At 43.0% G+C, this 18,072-nt stretch overlaps 1 protein-coding gene across 1 annotated transcript in view; it reads right to left on the reverse strand.

Moving 5' to 3' along the window:
• Positions 1-18,072, reverse strand: part of magi1b (membrane associated guanylate kinase, WW and PDZ domain containing 1b) — a 166,948-nt gene that overhangs the window by 90,417 nt on the left and 58,459 nt on the right. The window contains 1 exon segment of the mRNA XM_080461088.1: positions 772-888. Coding sequence (XP_080317214.1) covers positions 772-888 — 117 coding nt within the window.

Consider the following 18,072-nt stretch of genomic DNA (forward strand, 5'->3'; position numbering starts at 1 on the left):
GGAACAAATGGGGAGACCCTTTTTACAAAACGGCAAAGAAAGACAGTTTAAAGGAGCGTCTATACTTACAGCGCACTGTTCTCTGTGTGGATGGGTAGACAGATTTATCACATAAAAATAACACCCATTAGTGGCCCGGCAGGAAAACTGCATTGTTTTTAGTGTTTCTGAGGTTTACCGACATTTTCTTCAAAACGTTGTAGTCTTAAACGCAAAACAATTTTACAATAACAATGCAAAAATTATGCATTTTCACTTGGAATGCCGTCGTGTAAACGGGGGCTTAAGACCACTTCCTACCACAGTGCCTTGATTCTCCCCTTCTCAATACCAACATGAGCGCTTTCTACTTGTATCGTCATCGCTGTTATCGAGCTGCGCTTCCTGCAAGATTAAATGCTAGATGCTCATGCCCATACATTGGATGCATGAAAGTATAAAGGCTTTATACATTTTGATGCATACATAGCTGTGTGAATGAGCCTTTACAAGATAGCTAAACTCACACAGTCTGCAGGAGCCTTTAAACTAATCAGCTCAGACAGTGGCTCCAACCTACCTAACCTCGGGCTGTTTAGGTTTCGACTGGGCGCTCACTAAACAAATGCCGCCCTTTAGAGCCAAAACCTAATACCTCACTGAATTGACACGCACAAAGCCACAGGATTTTCAAGAACGGCTTGTGTAAATGCCAGGGGACCGGGGAAGACAGCACACCAGAGGATGAACGACATGAGAAGGAAGTGGCAGAATGAAGTGTCATGAACTCACAAGGCACGGCGTGGCGGTAAAGGTTGTCTCGGATGGTCTGCTGCAGTTCGTGGTCGGGCGACGACTTCTGGAAGCGCTGGCTCAAATAATGCTTCAGGTCCTTGTTCAGCTTGCTTCCTGTCATTGGGAACACACACACGCACGCACACAAAACAAACAAACATTAGGGTTTAGTGCGTGAAAACATCACAACAGCCAAAAGTACACTGTTTATCTCGTCGTGACATGTCAGATGGCTGCAAAGCTTGGCTTCAATGAAAAACTACACAAGCTCTTCCTTGCTACAACAAAGCTTAACGCCGAGTGCTTCGCTGTGAATTGTACACTTGCCATTGTCACTCAGAGGGGAAGCTGGCTGCGGACTCTTTCTGCAACAAGATCGGGCAAGCCAAACTCAAGACTGCTAGCGTCATGGCTAACACCACGTAGCAGCCCTCCTGCCACCACGCCATCTGGACCTCAGACACACATTAGGCTACTGAAGGGCAGGGAGGCTGGAACATGTCTGCTTTGTTTGTGTGTTTGCTTCTGAGCGTGGCTGTTTGGGGGGGGGGGGTTCCATGTTAGGTGACGGTGGCGTGCATGTGCAAACATGACACAAAGAATGGGGATACGTCCCGTCACACAACTGGGGAAATTAGACTACCTAATGGACATGACAATGTCTTCATCTGAATTCAAAACGGAGGCGTTTCACGCAACAAAAACATCTCATCAGACTAGATATTGGTGATTGTCCCGTTATTTATTGTACAAATGATTTATCTCCCATCTTTGCATGGCTGCGGAGACCATTTTTGGTTGTCTTGGGCAAACAAGCACTCATAAAAGGCCCTAGTTCCTGTTTCCATGGAAACTGTGTGTGTGTGTGTGTGTGTGTGTGTGTGTGTGTGTGTGTGTGTGTGTGTGTGTGTGTGTGTGTGTGTGTGTGTGTGTGTGTGTGTGTGTGTGTGTGTGTGTGTGTGTGTGTGTGTTTAATAAGATGATTGAGATTGTTAGCGTGGTACAGAGCAGCTTTCTGCACTGGCTGGCAGAATGATTGTGGGTTCACATAATCAAAAATATAATTCAAGCACAACGGGCACGTCCCACAGATATGATCCCACAATGTTTTGTTCTCATGTGACATACGGCTTGGTCTGTCATTGCTATAAATACACATAAATGCTTTAAAAGTGGACAAAAAAAAGGAACTATGGTCAGACAGCTAATCGGTCCTTTGGATGATTGTGTCAGTCATATTGTAGAATTCTTATTAGGATAATTTTGTTTTTTAATCTTTTCAACATAAACATCACAGACTGCACGAAAACAAATCTCTCAATAACAATCAACTTCACTGAACACCTCTTCAAGTGTGCAATGATAGAAAAGCATTCATAGCAGGATTATCAGGGTGGGTAGAAGGAAAACTCGAAGCAGGGATTTAAAAGATGCCAACACCTAAAAAGCAATTAAGTGAATTTAACTGTGTTTTTTGTTGTTGTTTTTTGAAAGAAGGTACACATTTTTGTCAGGCTTATCTCCATGCCGGATCACCTCTGTGCACGAAGGCTCTGCATTTATACTGTGTGTGGTTAGCATTTTAATTGTACTATCCTTTTATTTTATGAAGCTTCATGAATAATCCAAGGAAAACCATTAAGATCGGAGGGTCTGCGACTCCATTGAAGGGGCATGAGAGACCAAACAGGGACACGAGCCTTTACCTGCTCTGAAGGTATAAAACAGCATTGGCTTTATCTTTATAACTGATATTGCACAGATTTAGCACTGTGTCAGATATTAAACAAAAACCCCTCTCGGCTTCCGGCCTTATACGGTTAATATTTATAGCATATTGTTTTCTGTGAACTTTAGTAGTTTCAGTACAAATGCAAACAACAGCACAGATTTGTAGTCCAATATTCTAACTATCATTTTCAAGTGTTTCTGCCATTTTCAAATCATTGTCGTGTAAATGCAAAAGTTTTCGGAAACTAAAACGCAAAAATGAATCGTCGTGTCAGTGGAGCCTGAGCAGATTTGCCACAATGCAAACCTCCATGAATGATCGCATTTAGAGAATAGTTTGGACATTTAAAAAAAGTTCTTAAAGTTTACAACCTGATCAGATAATGATAGAAGTAAATGTGTGCAGAAAAACTTGACAAAAAATTATTCATGACCAACTTTAACAAACTTCACGCCTTGAAACCTCTTAAATGGATGAGTACGTAACTTGGGGGTCTGTTTTCACAGCTAACAGACATGTCCTTTAAGCTACCAGCTTAGTTAGTGGTCGATTTTTCACCTCACCATCAAACCGCTCACTGGGATTAAATGCTACTCGAATCTATCCCGACATATCACTTTAGTCTAACTTTCACAACCGATCACAACACTTCGAATCCAAAAAGAGCCTGACACACAAGCACTGCTCTTGCACACAACTAGATAACAAGGTCAGACAACGCTCTCTATGTGAACCAGCACTTTAGGATTTAACATTATAAAAAGATCAATTATGGTTTTTGGACATTGTTGCCTTTACTATCAACTGTAAGCTGTATCAAACCAAAATAAACTCAGCCTTGTGTAGAATATCCCAATTTTTCTGGATAAATTCAACAATTAATTGAAATTTGGATGATTTGCTATAAACTAAATTAAAACGCTTCTAATCGCAAGCTCCAAAAATGTATAAAGATGAAACTCCTACTAAACTTGGAACTAATGCCGATCCAAATTAGCAATGCCTTCCAAACACCATATATCAGTTTGGTTGGTTCATATCACTGAAATTTCAGTATAAAAAAAAACAAAAACACACACACACTCAAACCCTCTATTCACCTGAAGGAGCGATTACATAAACTTTAATCCAGTTACATCCGCTCTTAATTCTCTCTTTGTGCTCTCTTATCTTGATGTAACAACAATACCTTCAAAAAACGGGTAGACATCCTTCAAAGGGATGGCAGGATAAATAACAAGACCCTGAATGACTTCATGGCTGATAGATGAGGTGAAGGTAATTAGGTGGAGATGTGTTGATTAAGTAGATAGCGCGATCTGTCGCCCTTCTGTCTCCGGGCACTTTGTTGTTATCGGGCTTTGACAAAGAACATCTGGGTGTCTGATGATCAGCATCTGGTGTCAATTCATTGCATTTATTGCAAGCATGGTGACAAAAAAAACAAACCTAAACCGATGTCGACTACCTGCATGGGCCACAATAACACAAGCGACTGATCGAAATAATTACAATATATCAGTGTGAACATAATGGGCGGTTTAAGTGAAACCAAGCTCTCTATCGTCTTGCCAACATATTGAAATACTCAAATTTCCTGCTCCCCTCTCTTAAATATATGCTGATTGGACAGGAATGCACTCAGCCTAGAAGATTGCTCTCAATACTTTCACTAAGGATAAGTCGCCACAACTTTTTTCCTTGAGGATCTGACTGGAGCCAAAGTACGCATGAGAGCCAACAGTTAACCGAGGCTTTTTTTGCGGCAACACTACTTAATGTGTCGTTTCTGGTATGAGGTCAAATACCATTCGACCACATTTCCTTTCTCTTTTTTTGTCCAATACTGAACTCAGCAGCCAACTACTTTAAAACCACCCTCCTTAGGTGCTCCCACAGCGGGTGGGTTTTCAGCCTTTTGGCTCTGAATAGATTACGGCCGGGTCCGACTGTACAACGCACACAGTCCACAGTGTTCAAGATCAATACTGTGTGTGTGCTGGATTAGGAATCTGTCACCCATCAGATGTGAAGGAAGGTTCACAAAGTCATGTCTTACCCCCCCTTTTAGCCTTTAAGACAGCTAGTCAGCGCCTTAAAACCAATACCAAGCATGTGTTAACACCATAAGCCCATTAACTGATACTGTATAGCCTCCGTCTGTTTTGGTAGTGTCTGATACTGACGGTAAACAAAGGACACGGACTCCAATAGCTTGTTTGTGTATCATTTGAAGCTGTTTAAAGAGATTATACTCCCTTGAGAAGTATGTGATTTAGCGGCTCTAAAGTTTCGAAGAGACCATAATGAAGTAGTGCCGATGGTCAAAAACATCCAGTATGAAGTAAAACACAGACATTTGCAGAATTTCAATGGATATTTGAAATGTGAACACTGAAGTTGTACTTCTGCTTGAGGTTGGTCAGACCGTGTATGGATTGAGAGATTTTTCTCAAGGTCTGCTACATATTCAAAAGTGTCTTGACGTCTTGATGCTAAAGGTGATTGTCTTGCTAAATCAATATACTCCCCCGAGATTTTGTTCTCTCGCTGAACCAAGATAATCTTCCAGGATGTTTACATATTTTTGTAACACACATATCATGCAATCCATAAGCATCCCTAAAGCATGATTCACCATGGGGATGCTGTGTAGTGTTTGGGGTCTGAGGGGCAACTTGTTCTGGTGAAGGTGATGAACTGTGGATCTTCCAAACCCATCTGAAGTACCTCCTCATCCAGGCCTTCATCAACATGCTCTTCTTTCTATCTCAGCAACTGAAACTTTTAACTCCTTCACAGGAACCGCTTGTGAGGCTGGTTCCAGGCGGCTCATGAGTTGGACTATACTCTTTGAACCTCAACTGGAGATAAGTGAAATCCGTTAACAGATTCAGTTACTTTCCGTCCGTCCCTCCATTTTCACTTTTTGAAAAACCTTTCATAAAATTTTCTTGGATTTTCATCTAATTTTTGTTTTGGAAAATGGAATACTGATTACCAGCGACGAGACCTTTCATTTAGAGGGATACTTATCGTTTAGGCCCAATTTACATTTTTGGAGTGAAACCAAAAAACTTTCCGTTGCATCTTGGGTGTCCGTTCACATGACAACGGCGCTCAGAGCCACTGACAATGCAACGTTTCACAAAAAAGTTGGTGGAAAACCCAACTTTTTGAAATGCTGCTACTGCCCACTCACACCACGGCCGAAGTAGATAGTTCTTCTGCACATGCATGAGTAGATGGACAATACCACTGCGCGCATGTGTGGGCGGTTTCATTACAAAAACATCCAACAGCAGCAATACGTGCTCAGCATGCCAACGACAGTGTTTTCAGTGTTTCTGCTGGAGCCACGTAATCTGACATCGTTTTTAAAACATTGCTGTGTACAATTTGAACAGTCACTGTTGTACAGTTTCAGTATAAACCGGTTACCAAACTTTTTTTTTTTTTTTTTTAACTTAACACACATGAGAACATAGCAGTAAAGCAGTAGAGAGGGGCCTGGAGACCATTTGGCCGAATGGCCACCCACCCAAATCCTGCTGCAAACAGATAATTACAAATGACAGATCCTTCAAACACACCCCGCCTGGTATGGATTTTCCATAAGGCCCCCAAAACAAGCAAGATTTTCAAAAGGAGACACGCAAATCCATGACAGAAGAGAGGTGAGGGAGAAGGGGGGGTTTATATGAAAGATGGAGGGGGGGGGGGGGGGGGGGGGACTGTCACACAAAACCAGAACATCAGAGTAAGCCAGACAAAACATCAAAAGTGTTTTAGACACAGCTGAAATGTGGAAAGCCCCACTACTTTCCAGGCATCTCCCTTTGAGCTCACCCCTACACCCCTCAGCTCTGATCAGCCAGCCAAGGCCTTGCTCAGACATGCATAGCCAGACATGGCACCAGCGAGGCCCTCCGCTGGCAGTTGACATCTGTATTCACAGCATGGAAAAACCAAACTTCACACTGAAACTCGATCCTCCTGCCTGCAGTGCAGACGGAGCAGGAAAGGAGAGGTTTGACCAATTTCTGCGGCGAAGTGGACTATTGGCGCGGCGTAGAGAGCCCCAGTAACTCAAATTAGCCTCAAAGTCCACACTTACACTAATGATGCATACACTTACGAGCATCCAGAGGAGCGCAATTCTTGCTCAAATGACACGATAATATGAGTAAACACCTAACTTAATTTACATGGAGCCACAGGACAAAGATGAAAAAGTGTTCAATAGCTGATGCGGATTACCACAGGTTTAACCAGTGTTGTTTTTGGTTATTTTTTCTGAATGTCTGTACTTTAGTGACCTGTGACTTCTGGCTTGTTGCCACTGCGTAATGCTTTATCACTGAAGATCGGTTGTCAACATGAGACATTTTATCCCGAGAGTCACCGGTATCACGATTGGCTTCCTGTATGAGGCCGGATTACCTCTGTGCTGTCTGACACCATTTCCATCAAAAACAGACATGGAGCAGATTTTTGACAGAGTGGATAATGGCTGAGAATCGCTTCAAGTGCGGCAAGGTGTCAAATTTACAGAGAAATCTGCTGGCATCATTAAAAGGGGGGGAAAGCAGCAATTATCTCCAATGAGCACAAAGCTAATATTCCACAATGTTTGAATATTTGATTGGAAGATTGAAAGGAAAGACGGAATCTGATTTAAATGTCGAGGAAACAAAGTGTCTGTGGTGACACTTCGACAGAATATTATTGGTTTTGTCATCAAAACTCTCAAGTACACTTGAATTGACAGTCTGTGTCACACTCATGGAGGATAAGTCTCGGTGGCTTTCTTTACCTCCTCTGCAAGGATTGATGGTCGTCTATTTTCCCGTAAAATGTACAGAACTGCAAACCTTTTACTGGGCAACAATATTCCAACAGGGAAATCCGCGATTCTCTATCAGTGGCATCTTTTTTTTAAAACAAAAATGCGATGCGTTTTCACCTGAAATGTTCTTGTGCGAACTGGGCCTGAGTAGCAGCAAATGTTCGCACCCTGTCATGTCAGGACAAGAGGTTGGCATTATTCTAACTCCCATACAGTCTTTCCAGCACAAGGGCAGCACCGTCTAAAAAGGCCTTTCTGCACAGGCATTTGAAAAGTACAGATCGTAGCTTCAGTCATCACAGTGGGCAATACACACTCACCCTCTTAACACAAAGCAACAGTCTAAGTGACAAAGCGAAAAGGAAAAAAAAAAACACAGTCATATGCCGGGGTGCCAGCCTGTTTTACACTTCGCCAAGTCCGATTTGGCAGAGCCGCCATGTCTGGCTGAGCACTGAGTGTGGTATCAATGTAGAATACACAAATAGTCTGGCAGACAAGGAAACAAACCATTTTTATTCCTCTCTTGAATTGTCTTTTGGACATCAAGAGGCATGTTGCCAGGCAGAAGATATGAGTAGAGCTGAACTGTCTTTTCTGTGATGCTTACTGTTAAATTTAGTTCCTCCTAAGTGGGGCGTAGTAAAGAGAGCAGTCTTGTAACTTAAAGGGATTTGTGTCTCTCTAACCTGACCTCCTACAAGCTAAATTTAGCTGTATACACAAGCTGTCCATTGTCGTGTCTTAAATAATCATCTCCTAAGTGAGCGGTCCATCCACAGCAGCTCTACTTAATCAGATAATCAAGGCTAATCAGCGTTTTAATTGATTTATCCAGCAGCAGTGATCTACAGTTAATGTTTCCATCGCTGCTGATCGGAGCTTAAGCATATGTCAGAATGATTAAGGAATATGCGGGAAAGTCGGAGGGAGCCGAGCCTGACCCCTGAACAATGACTTCTGCTGGGCCTTGAAATCCAGCAGACGCCGGCAGAGATCACATGGTTTGAATGAAATTGACCAAAATAAAGTTATTTTGAAGAACATGTGAGCAGTAACACCAAAGAAGTGCTCTTTCAATTGGAAGTCAAAGTCCAAAAGCACATTGAAGAAATGTCAGATTGTGTGTGTGTGTGTGTGTGTGTGTGTGTGTGTGTGTGTGTGTGTGTGTGTGTGTGTGTGTGTGTGTGTGTGTGTGTGTGTGTGTGTGTGTGTGTGTGTGTGTGTGTGTGTGTGTGTGTGTCCCCTGTAGATGTGGATTGCATCACAGCAATGGCCGGGCTCTGTATCCATAGCAACAGCTGCCAGATGAGCTCTGACTGTAGTGAAGGTGCTGATGGGTCACAACCAGGCATAATCTGCTGCCCCCTTCTGGACATTGGAGGTTTTACAAAAACAAAGCACGGAGCCTGACACAAATAGATTAAAGGTAACTTGTATTTTACCAAATTTATAAAGACATGAATACACATGTATATCTCGGTGAACAGTAATGTAGGATTTAAATTGTTGCATGAACTCAAGAGTTAGATAACGACTCAAAAAGACAGGAATGTGCATTCAATTATGAGCAGACAAAGCCTCCAGGGAATCTAATCACTTAAAATGACAACATTAAGCCAAAATCATTTAGAGAATTGTAATGATACGTTTGTATAATATTTGATCAGGTATCTTAGGAAACATGTAACTGGGTCCAATCTGACTAAATGTGTGGAAAAGTTAAACTCACACTAAATGTAAGGAAACAGCCAAAAATTTAAATAAAATGCACAATGAAATTATTACAAAACCAAACTTGTTTACATATAAAATGTGCACTGGCTTGTATTCAGTGTTTGTATCAAGTGTTGGTGTCGGAGATGCATCGAGCTCCACGTCAAATCTAATACAGTGACTACGGGAAGTGAAAAGTTCAGGGATGGCCTTCGGTGCTCTGAAGTGCGAGTCGTTCCTCCTGCATGCAGACGTGTGCGATGACTTCCTCACACCGCTGCAAGCCAGGCGGAATTTCAAGTGGCCCCGCAATATTGCGACGGCAATAAGCTGTACTGGACGCGTGCACGTAACTTCTCACAAACGCACATATGAATGAATGTTTTCTATTTGCCTTTGGAGGAACGAGCAACGTGCTTGCAATGAGGAGTCGAGTCACTCAGATAATGACGTGGCTGGATATGACTTTCTCAGAATACCAAAATGGTGTATTTTCTCAGAAGAAAGTCTTCTCTCAACAGGATTGTTGTTTCACCCAGGCCTAATGGGCTAGACGTACGCAATCATGGGCAAGAAATCCTCCTCCTCACAATCTGCCGTGCTAACTCGTCGGGTATGATGGCATATATGTTGAATCTGTCCAGGACGTTAGACGTGCACGGATGCACAGATAATTGTACATAGGGTTTGCACCATCTTGTGTTGGATTCTCTGTATTCAACCTGGTGAAGTGTTTTCCTAACATGTGAGAAGCAATATTGTTGTCCAGTATAATGGTCCGACTTGCAGTCACACTGATGATGCGATTTAAGAAGTGTTCTTCCCAATAACAGTGATCTTTGTCTTCCGCCCGAGATACAACTCAGACATGTTTCTTTCTCCAGTCGTCTTTCCATTTGTGTTTCTGTCACATTGGGACAGTGTCTGACTTCAACATGTAAAGTAGATGTTATGGACTCTTCTTTTAACGACCGGTAACGGTCTCTGGAGGATAGAATCTCAGGTGTGTGGGAGGTTGTAGGATCCTTCGTCCCGGTTTATGGTCTCCCACTTCCTGATCTTGATGGCCTCCTTTATCCACCGTTTGAGCTTGTTTTCCTCCGATGTAATGACCCTTCCCCTCATTTCCACTTCATGATGTGGTTGTTTCTTCTGCAGTGGTCGGTAATGGCTGATTGAGCATTTTCTTGTTCCGCTGTGTCTTTTTTTTTTGATCTTGTGAGTCGTCCTGCTGTTTCTTTTTCACACTCTGTTTGATGTTCTTTCTTTTTTATATTAAAGGATCTGCCTGTTTCATTAATCTATGTTTTGTGACATGATTTACATGGGATTTCATATATTACGTTGCATTTGTTTTCCGGGTCTATTTTGTCTTTAGGGTGTACGAGCAACTATTGGGAGATTTGTGTGTGGTTTCACTGATGAGGTGTTGTGTTTTTGTTTGTTTTTTAGGGGGGGGGGGGGGGGGGATTCCACCGAACTTCCTGCATTTACATGTCGTTAAAAAAAGAGTCCATAACATATGTATTTAGAACGATAAACACAATTTAACTAACACGTGGAGCACTTTGTGTTGCATTTCATTGCACAAGAAGTGCTCTATAAAGAAAGGCTGATCGATTGATCACAATACTACCTTGTGGATGTGCATCCAGGGCAACAAGACACAATCTGATTGGCCAAACAAACTGACTTGGAGAGCACACAAGCACAGTGCATGAGTCCTATCTCTCACCGTTTGAGATATACATACATGCATACATAGAAATTCCAAAGCTTTGTTTTGCGAGGATACAGTTGCAATAGTATTTTGTACTGGAGCGTATTCTTCATGTGAAGGTTTTTTTTTTCCTTGACCAAGTTCGGGTTTTCTGTGTCATTGATCACACTTATTTTCAAAGGTCTTATAAATCTTTTGGAACTGCTGGGCACACCAGTGTACTCTTTCATTTGAAGAATAATCCAAACAGTTGACATGACCACACCTGAAGTTTTCGCGCTCTCTCTGGTGCTTTTGTTTTGCTTTTTTAGCCTCATTAAAGCTGCACCACTTCACATGATATTGAGATTTACCAAAATTAAAAAAAAAACACCAATATCAAACTTAAAAACCTCTTAACTGCTCTTTGGAAATTAAAGAATGGGGGAATAATGCACCCGGCCATGGATCAGCAGAGAAGTCCAATTATATTTTGGAGGCTTAAAAAGGTGGATGCACACACTAAAGGTGGAGTGATTCATAATCATTTGGTTGTAAACAGCCACAAATAAAGGAGTCTGCACTAATAAGGGGCTTGAGTGATTTGTACCTTAATGTGAAGCATTGTGTCCAAGTCCACAGATTTATCAACCTGACCGTATGGAACAGCAAAAACTGATTCCTCTCCTTTGACATTTGCACCTTGTCCAGGAAAAAAAAAAAAAAAAAAAAAGGAGAGAGAAAACAGCAGATCCAACGCAACCGGGGTTAAATCTGACAGATTTTCAATCCCTGTCTATATGGTTGTGTCTCCCCGGAGCTGCTCCCCTGTTTACCACGTTCCAGATTGCTTTCATTGATCGGAGCGCTCCACACGGGGAGGAAAAAGAAAATCCTCAGAGGATTTATTTCCGCACACAGGGAAGGAAAAAAAATAGGGCCGCAGTCGAGGTGTCATTTTCCCTTCTGCTATCTGACAGTAGATGACAAGAAGAAGAAAAAAAAAAGCACCCGTGACTCTTTATTGCGCTGGCTGTATACATGCGTGTGTGCCTGCCACACGCGTGTGAGTGATGTAGAGTTGGTATTTGTGTGGCCATTATTTACCCAACACGAGCATCTGTCTGATGTGACAAACATCCGCATCCGCGAGCCAAGGACTTGGACACTATAAACAATCGTGCGGCGCCCGCCTGGTGATTTATGCGGCTGCTGATTCGCAGGCAGTAACTTCTGCGTTATTAATATACTTGTGATGAGAGCTACACGCGGTAGAAGGCCCTTCAATCGGCGATCTCTCCGGAGAGGATCAATCGTCTCCTGACACAGAGGATGAGGAGCAGCCATGAGAACCTCATGAGGATCTCTGCTGAACTAAAAATACATAAATAAGCAGAGTGAATTCAAAGTTTCCTTCATGTATACTTTCTGTCTGTTTGTAAAGAGAAAAGAGAAAGAAATAGGAGGATCCACCTCCGGTGGCAAGCCAGCTGATTGGCTCCCATCCTCAAACTGTATCCTGGATACAAATCCAAACCAGCATTTGAGATATATAGAGACCCAAAATAACGGATGAAAAAGACTTGGAAATGTAGCGTCACACCGATAAGTGGGGGAGACGGCCAACTTAAACCTGCTTTTCATGTTCAAATAGAAGCAAAGAAGAATGTCGATGACAATAAAAATCCATCTTTAAAAGATCCATCCTAATAGACAAGAAGTCTGTACATCAGTTATACAAGAATCAGATCGATTTAGAAAAATGTATCTTTGATTTTATTATTACTGCATAGTAAAATCCCATAACACAAACCGTCAAACACAAAGAATCATGCATTGGTGACAGATTCATGTGTGCCGTTTTAGCTGTAATTAATCACTCACAGCATTTAATTTGGCTCTATTGTGTCTCTACTACACCAACTATCATATCAAGTAGGCCAGAGAACTAATAATCTGGTTACTCTGCATTGAGGTTAACTTGGTCCTGACCTGAAATGAGGTATTTTCCTTAAAAAAAAACACACACAAAAAAAAAATTGGTTTTCAACTTAATCACAGCATTCAAAGTTTGGGAAAAAAAGCTAAATTGTTTGCTTCCAGTAAAACTGATTTTGTTCCAGTTCTTATTGAAAATAGGTACAATTCATTCACAAGAACAGCGTTATAGCAGTGTTGAAACGGGAGCGCCTCAAAACTTCAGAGTTTACTCTCAGTAAATGGACTTTTATTAATTGTGCCACACAACAGAAATATTTCCCCGGTCTGAGGCATTACCCAAAATAATGAAAGGTATGTTTTGAAACTAATTTAGACTTAACAACACTGAAAATGCTAAAGCACTGATCACGTTATAGTCTCACCTATTGCAAAAGTTTGTAAACCACAACATTGGCAGGAGTTGCGTTTTCCCTCAAGCTAAAAACACGGTAATGGCAAATGGATTTCACTTATACAGCGCTGTTCCACCTCATGAGCAGTCCCCAAAGGGCTTTACCCCTTCACACACACACACATTTGCACGCCAACAGAGGCGGCTGCCATGCAAGGTTCTCAATCCATCCATGGAGAGCATTTTGTGGTTCAGTGTCTTGCCCAAAGGACACTTCAACATGTAGACAGGTGGAGACGAGGAATCAAACCCGAAACCTTCCGATTGCGAGACGACGACGACTCCTCCAAGCGAGTCACACTTGTTTTCCTCATGTCATAGTAAATAAAAATAAAGTAATAAAGTAAATTGACGTAATTATGCCGACTGAGGAAAAGTGTTTCATGATCTTTGAAATTGTTTATTCTGTGATAAAACAACTTAAAGACAAAAGCAATTCAAAGCAGAAATGTCACATTGTGACACAAATGAAAAGCTTCGACCAGAAAATCACTACAGACGAACGACCACGCGAACATATGACTAAGCGGAAAGTTTCCCAGTTTATTAGGCCCCTCCATCAGTGAGACGTATTACCATAATATGTTCTGGCCTCTCTCCGCCCCTATTCCACTTCACAGCAAGATAAATGGGCGACTGCTGGGGTGTAATCAGAGGCGGAGTGCTAAGTCACCCCGGGCCCTCGGCGGGTGAACGCTGCTCTAACAGACCCACCGCCGGTCACAGCTGGGGAGGGGAGGGAAGGCTGGGGGGGGGGGCACACACACTAGGAAACATGAAGAAATCACATCCAAAGCAAATAGAGAACAGGACCAGAAAACATCAGGCAATAAAGAAAAGGAGGACAAAGGAGACGAAAAGGAGGCACGTTCCTCCTGCAGGAGCAGCTGTTGGGACTCTGCCTCTTCATCGCTGATTTCCCGACCTCTAATTGGCCACACGGGGGAAGAGTGGGTTATCCTCTATGATTAAGCCGGGGTCTGCCATGGCCGGCCTCACCTCGGGGCCCTGGGTAAGCTCATTAACTCTGCCACCAGGGGGCACATGCCACTCAGGATCATTAAGTGTGAGGGACAGTGAGTGTGTGTGTGTGTGTGTGTATGCAGGAGGACATGTGCTCCGATTGTTTGGTGAATCCCCCGATGCTTTCAGTGAAATGTGTGTGGGCATTTAGTATAACCACAATGATTAACATGGCTGCCTTTATTGACTCATCAGCACAGTCTGTTATGAGAGCACCCTGCTATCAATTAAACCTGGAGGAAAAACAGCGGAAGTCATTGTTGTGAGTCGATGCATTACCTGTTTGTATCGATAAGCATCACATGACACCGATTTCAGCTTCCGTGTTTAAAGGCTTTACGAGCCTCCTGTATAGGAATGTTCTCCACAGACAAGCCAGGGGTGTCAAACATAGGGCCCTTGGGCCAAAACCGACACCAAGACGCTCCAACCCAGCCCGCATAAGCCACCAAGCAAATAGTCAAAGTTTCAAAGAAAACAGAGATTGTTTTTGAATGAATGTATTAAGAGGAGCAGACTCAACACCGAGAGCCGAGCTGAGCTATCAGTGATGCTACCATTACAGCTTGCTACCTCATCGTGAACGTGCAAACCAGCATTAGTCTCAATGCTTGGTGGTAATTCTTTGTTTTTTTTGAAAATATAGACTTTTTCATCATATATACTCAACCACCACAACAAAGAAAATATTTAAACTTTAAATCTAAAGGTGATTATTTCACTTTGTTGCCAATACGGGAACACTTAGGATGAAATGAATACTGGCGCCTGAACTAAAATGAGATTGGCAACTCCTGGACTGAACTGCTGACACAAAATCTTTTCAATTTAGTCTCTTCTTCTTTTATGCGATTCTTTAAATAATCCCACACCCATTTTAATCTCTGAGTCATGACCTCTGACATCCATCCATCCCTTACGCCTGAAGAGAGCACGTCTGACCCACTTTCCCTCCGCTGTCACCCCCGTCACAATGCTGACTCAAGACGCGTGCAAGATGTTGTGTGGATGCGCACACACAGGCCGCGCAGCGCGGCTCCAGCGGATGAATACGTTTGGCAACACATGCATACGAGAGCGACGCTGAAACACGCCGCATCGGCTCCGCTGAGCTAATTTTAGAAAACGGGACGAGAACAGACACACGGGAACAAGCGGAGATGCAAGGAAGTAAACACTTGAAGGTGCGTCTTCCTGGAAAATGTGTGAGAAACGCCACATTGATCGGCACTTTTTGAGAACCTCTGTCGGCAAGTGTGTTGCTTTTTTTTGTTGAAATGTCATCCATTCACAGAAATGTGCACGCGCCGAATTGAGAAGCCCTTCACAATTGCTTTTTTCCCAAACTGGCCGTACCCAGGCAATATTGTATGCTTGATCTTAAACCCACAGCTGAACCTATTCAGTTCGATTTCATGCATTTTGGGGGACGCTGCATTGACGTGCTTTAATTTGTTACAGACTCAAGTTAACTCCATTTGGTCTGATTCCTAACCTGACCCTAACCACAAACCTGTCCTCTCTTCACTCTCAGTCTCTCTATACAGTACCTTCGGACAGAATGTCTGACAGAGGGACTAGAAGTCTGTGATCTGTGCGTCTTGCCCTCATCGAGTTGGCAGGGTCTGGATGAGCCCTCCGTTTCTATCTCTTTACATTTTATTTCCCCAACTGGAACCACGAACCCCCGAGTCTGGTCCTGTAGAGGATTCTTCATGGTAAAAGGAGGTTTTCAATTTCCACCATGACCGTTTCGGGAAGCCTCTAGAAAAGAGTCATCATACTTCTATGTAGTGAATAGAACTGTATAAATAGAACTGAACTGAATCAACCCTAAAAGATGCCGGATTTCATTGGTTTTGTCCCGAGATGATCCAACTCCTCACCGGTCACTATGTAATCGTGTTGATGTCCCTCGATGCAAAGCGTGCAGGTCACACAAATCTGTGCGCACTCCGTTTTCAGTCAACACCAACACACACATTAGGACATTTTAGGGTTGTGGGCTAATGGGGCAGCAGTCACTGCTGGTTACGTCTACAGTCATTTCTGGGTCAGCATCAGGCATCGCTCATCCAGCCCCACATGCCTTCACAGCTGACTCCAGGCCAGCAACAGATACACACAGAGACTGGCGGGGTGAAGTTAGAACGCTCTGTGCTTCTGGTATCAGCAACTGAACAAGCCATAACAGCAAAATACTGCACAAACAACCATAATCCGACTGAAATTGAAAAACGTAAACAATAGCACCCAAACAAGAAAACATCCGACTACCATAAACAGTACGGGTGACCTATGAATAAAGTCTACCAGAAGCCAGAATTGCAAGTCGTAAACCTCTTAACACACATGCACACACTTGATGAACCTGGAAACAGCTTGAGTGCCCACACAGAGACAATCTCATGCATCAGTTGCCCCAGGACATACTCCTGTCTTTGCATTCCAGCCCCGCACGCTCATATGTCCATGTGAGGCCATATGTGCGCATCGCTGCATGCGCTCTGCTGAAACGTCCTCGCACTCAAGAGCACGGCGAGCGAGATGAAGCTCAACGAACCGTGTAAAGAGCCGCGTGTAAGTGTCTGCAAGAAGGGGGCTGTAGCGCCGTAGTTTTATGAGTAACTGGGTTGTTCCTCTTGTTTCTATATAAGGTCGTTACAAACGAACACACCCATCCTACGCACACGGCGGCTGAGCGATCTGCTCGCGCACACGACGCCAGCGTATTACTGCGAGAGCTCATAACTGGAGGGAGCCCAGCTCGCAGCCTTAATCCAGAGCGAGGGGTCCACATCCAAACTGTGGTGACGACACGCTGACGGATGGACACACCTCTCTCTCTCTCTCTCTCTCTCTCTCTCTCTGGATTGTGTCCCTGCTCCTGGGACGAGTCGCTGCTTCAATGGAGCCAAAGATGAGCAACACAACATGCAAATAGCAGGAGCTCTGAAGTGATTTTCCTTCTTGGACAATTTAAGTGATTTTATATCAAACGTAATGTATTTTATATGGTTTCTGGTTTCAAAATGTCCATTATTTAGCTATGTTATGTAGTATTTAGAACTTTTTAATTGTTTGTATAATAAGACCTACCGTCTTATAACTTGACTAGGGACTATATAAGGCCCTGTTTACACGACAGTGTTTTCGAGTGAAAACACAAAACACCCATTGCGTTTTGGATGTCTGTTTACAAGACGACAGTACTCGGAGACACTGAAAATGTAACTTATTGAGAATAGCTCCCAAGCTCCAACTTTTTATAAATGCTCCAACTCAGTATACTATATTTGAAAAGCTCCAATTTGGTCTCAGCCCTGAAAAGGTCACCCCCCCCCCCCCACAAAGTGTTATAGGCCAGGTCTACATGACAGTATTCAAAGTTCTTTGTTGCAGAAAAGTTTTGCGTATATATGGAAATGGCAGATGTTTTTACTACACCTGTGGTGCGCATGTGCAGTAGCGGTGTTTCGGAAAAGTTGCATTTTCCCCATTTCTACGGAGTGTTTTCAATAAGTTCCACCTTGAGAGTCTTTTTCAAATTGATTTTTTTTTTTTTATATATATAGTTTTCCATTTCTCTTGAAAGCATTGTTGTGTAAACAGGGTCATAGTCTCTAATGAGTTTGGGTGGATAGGTCCAGAAGGCAAACAGGAGAGAAGAAAACTGACTAAAGAGTTGACTTCACACACAAAAACCTCTCCGTAGGGAGGCGTGCTTCTGTTTTCAAGCAGTGAACAACATTCACTCGATACATATCGTCCTGCTGAGTTAGAGTTATCACTGAGAACGATCGGGCCGTTAACTTTGTACCGGTGTGGTTAAATGGACACTGCTGTGCTGAAAAGACATGATGGTGTACAGTGTGGGCTGCCGACTG

This window comes from Lipophrys pholis (assembly GCF_963383615.2).
Source record: "Lipophrys pholis genome assembly, chromosome: 4".
NCBI lineage: Eukaryota > Metazoa > Chordata > Actinopteri > Blenniiformes > Blenniidae > Lipophrys > Lipophrys pholis.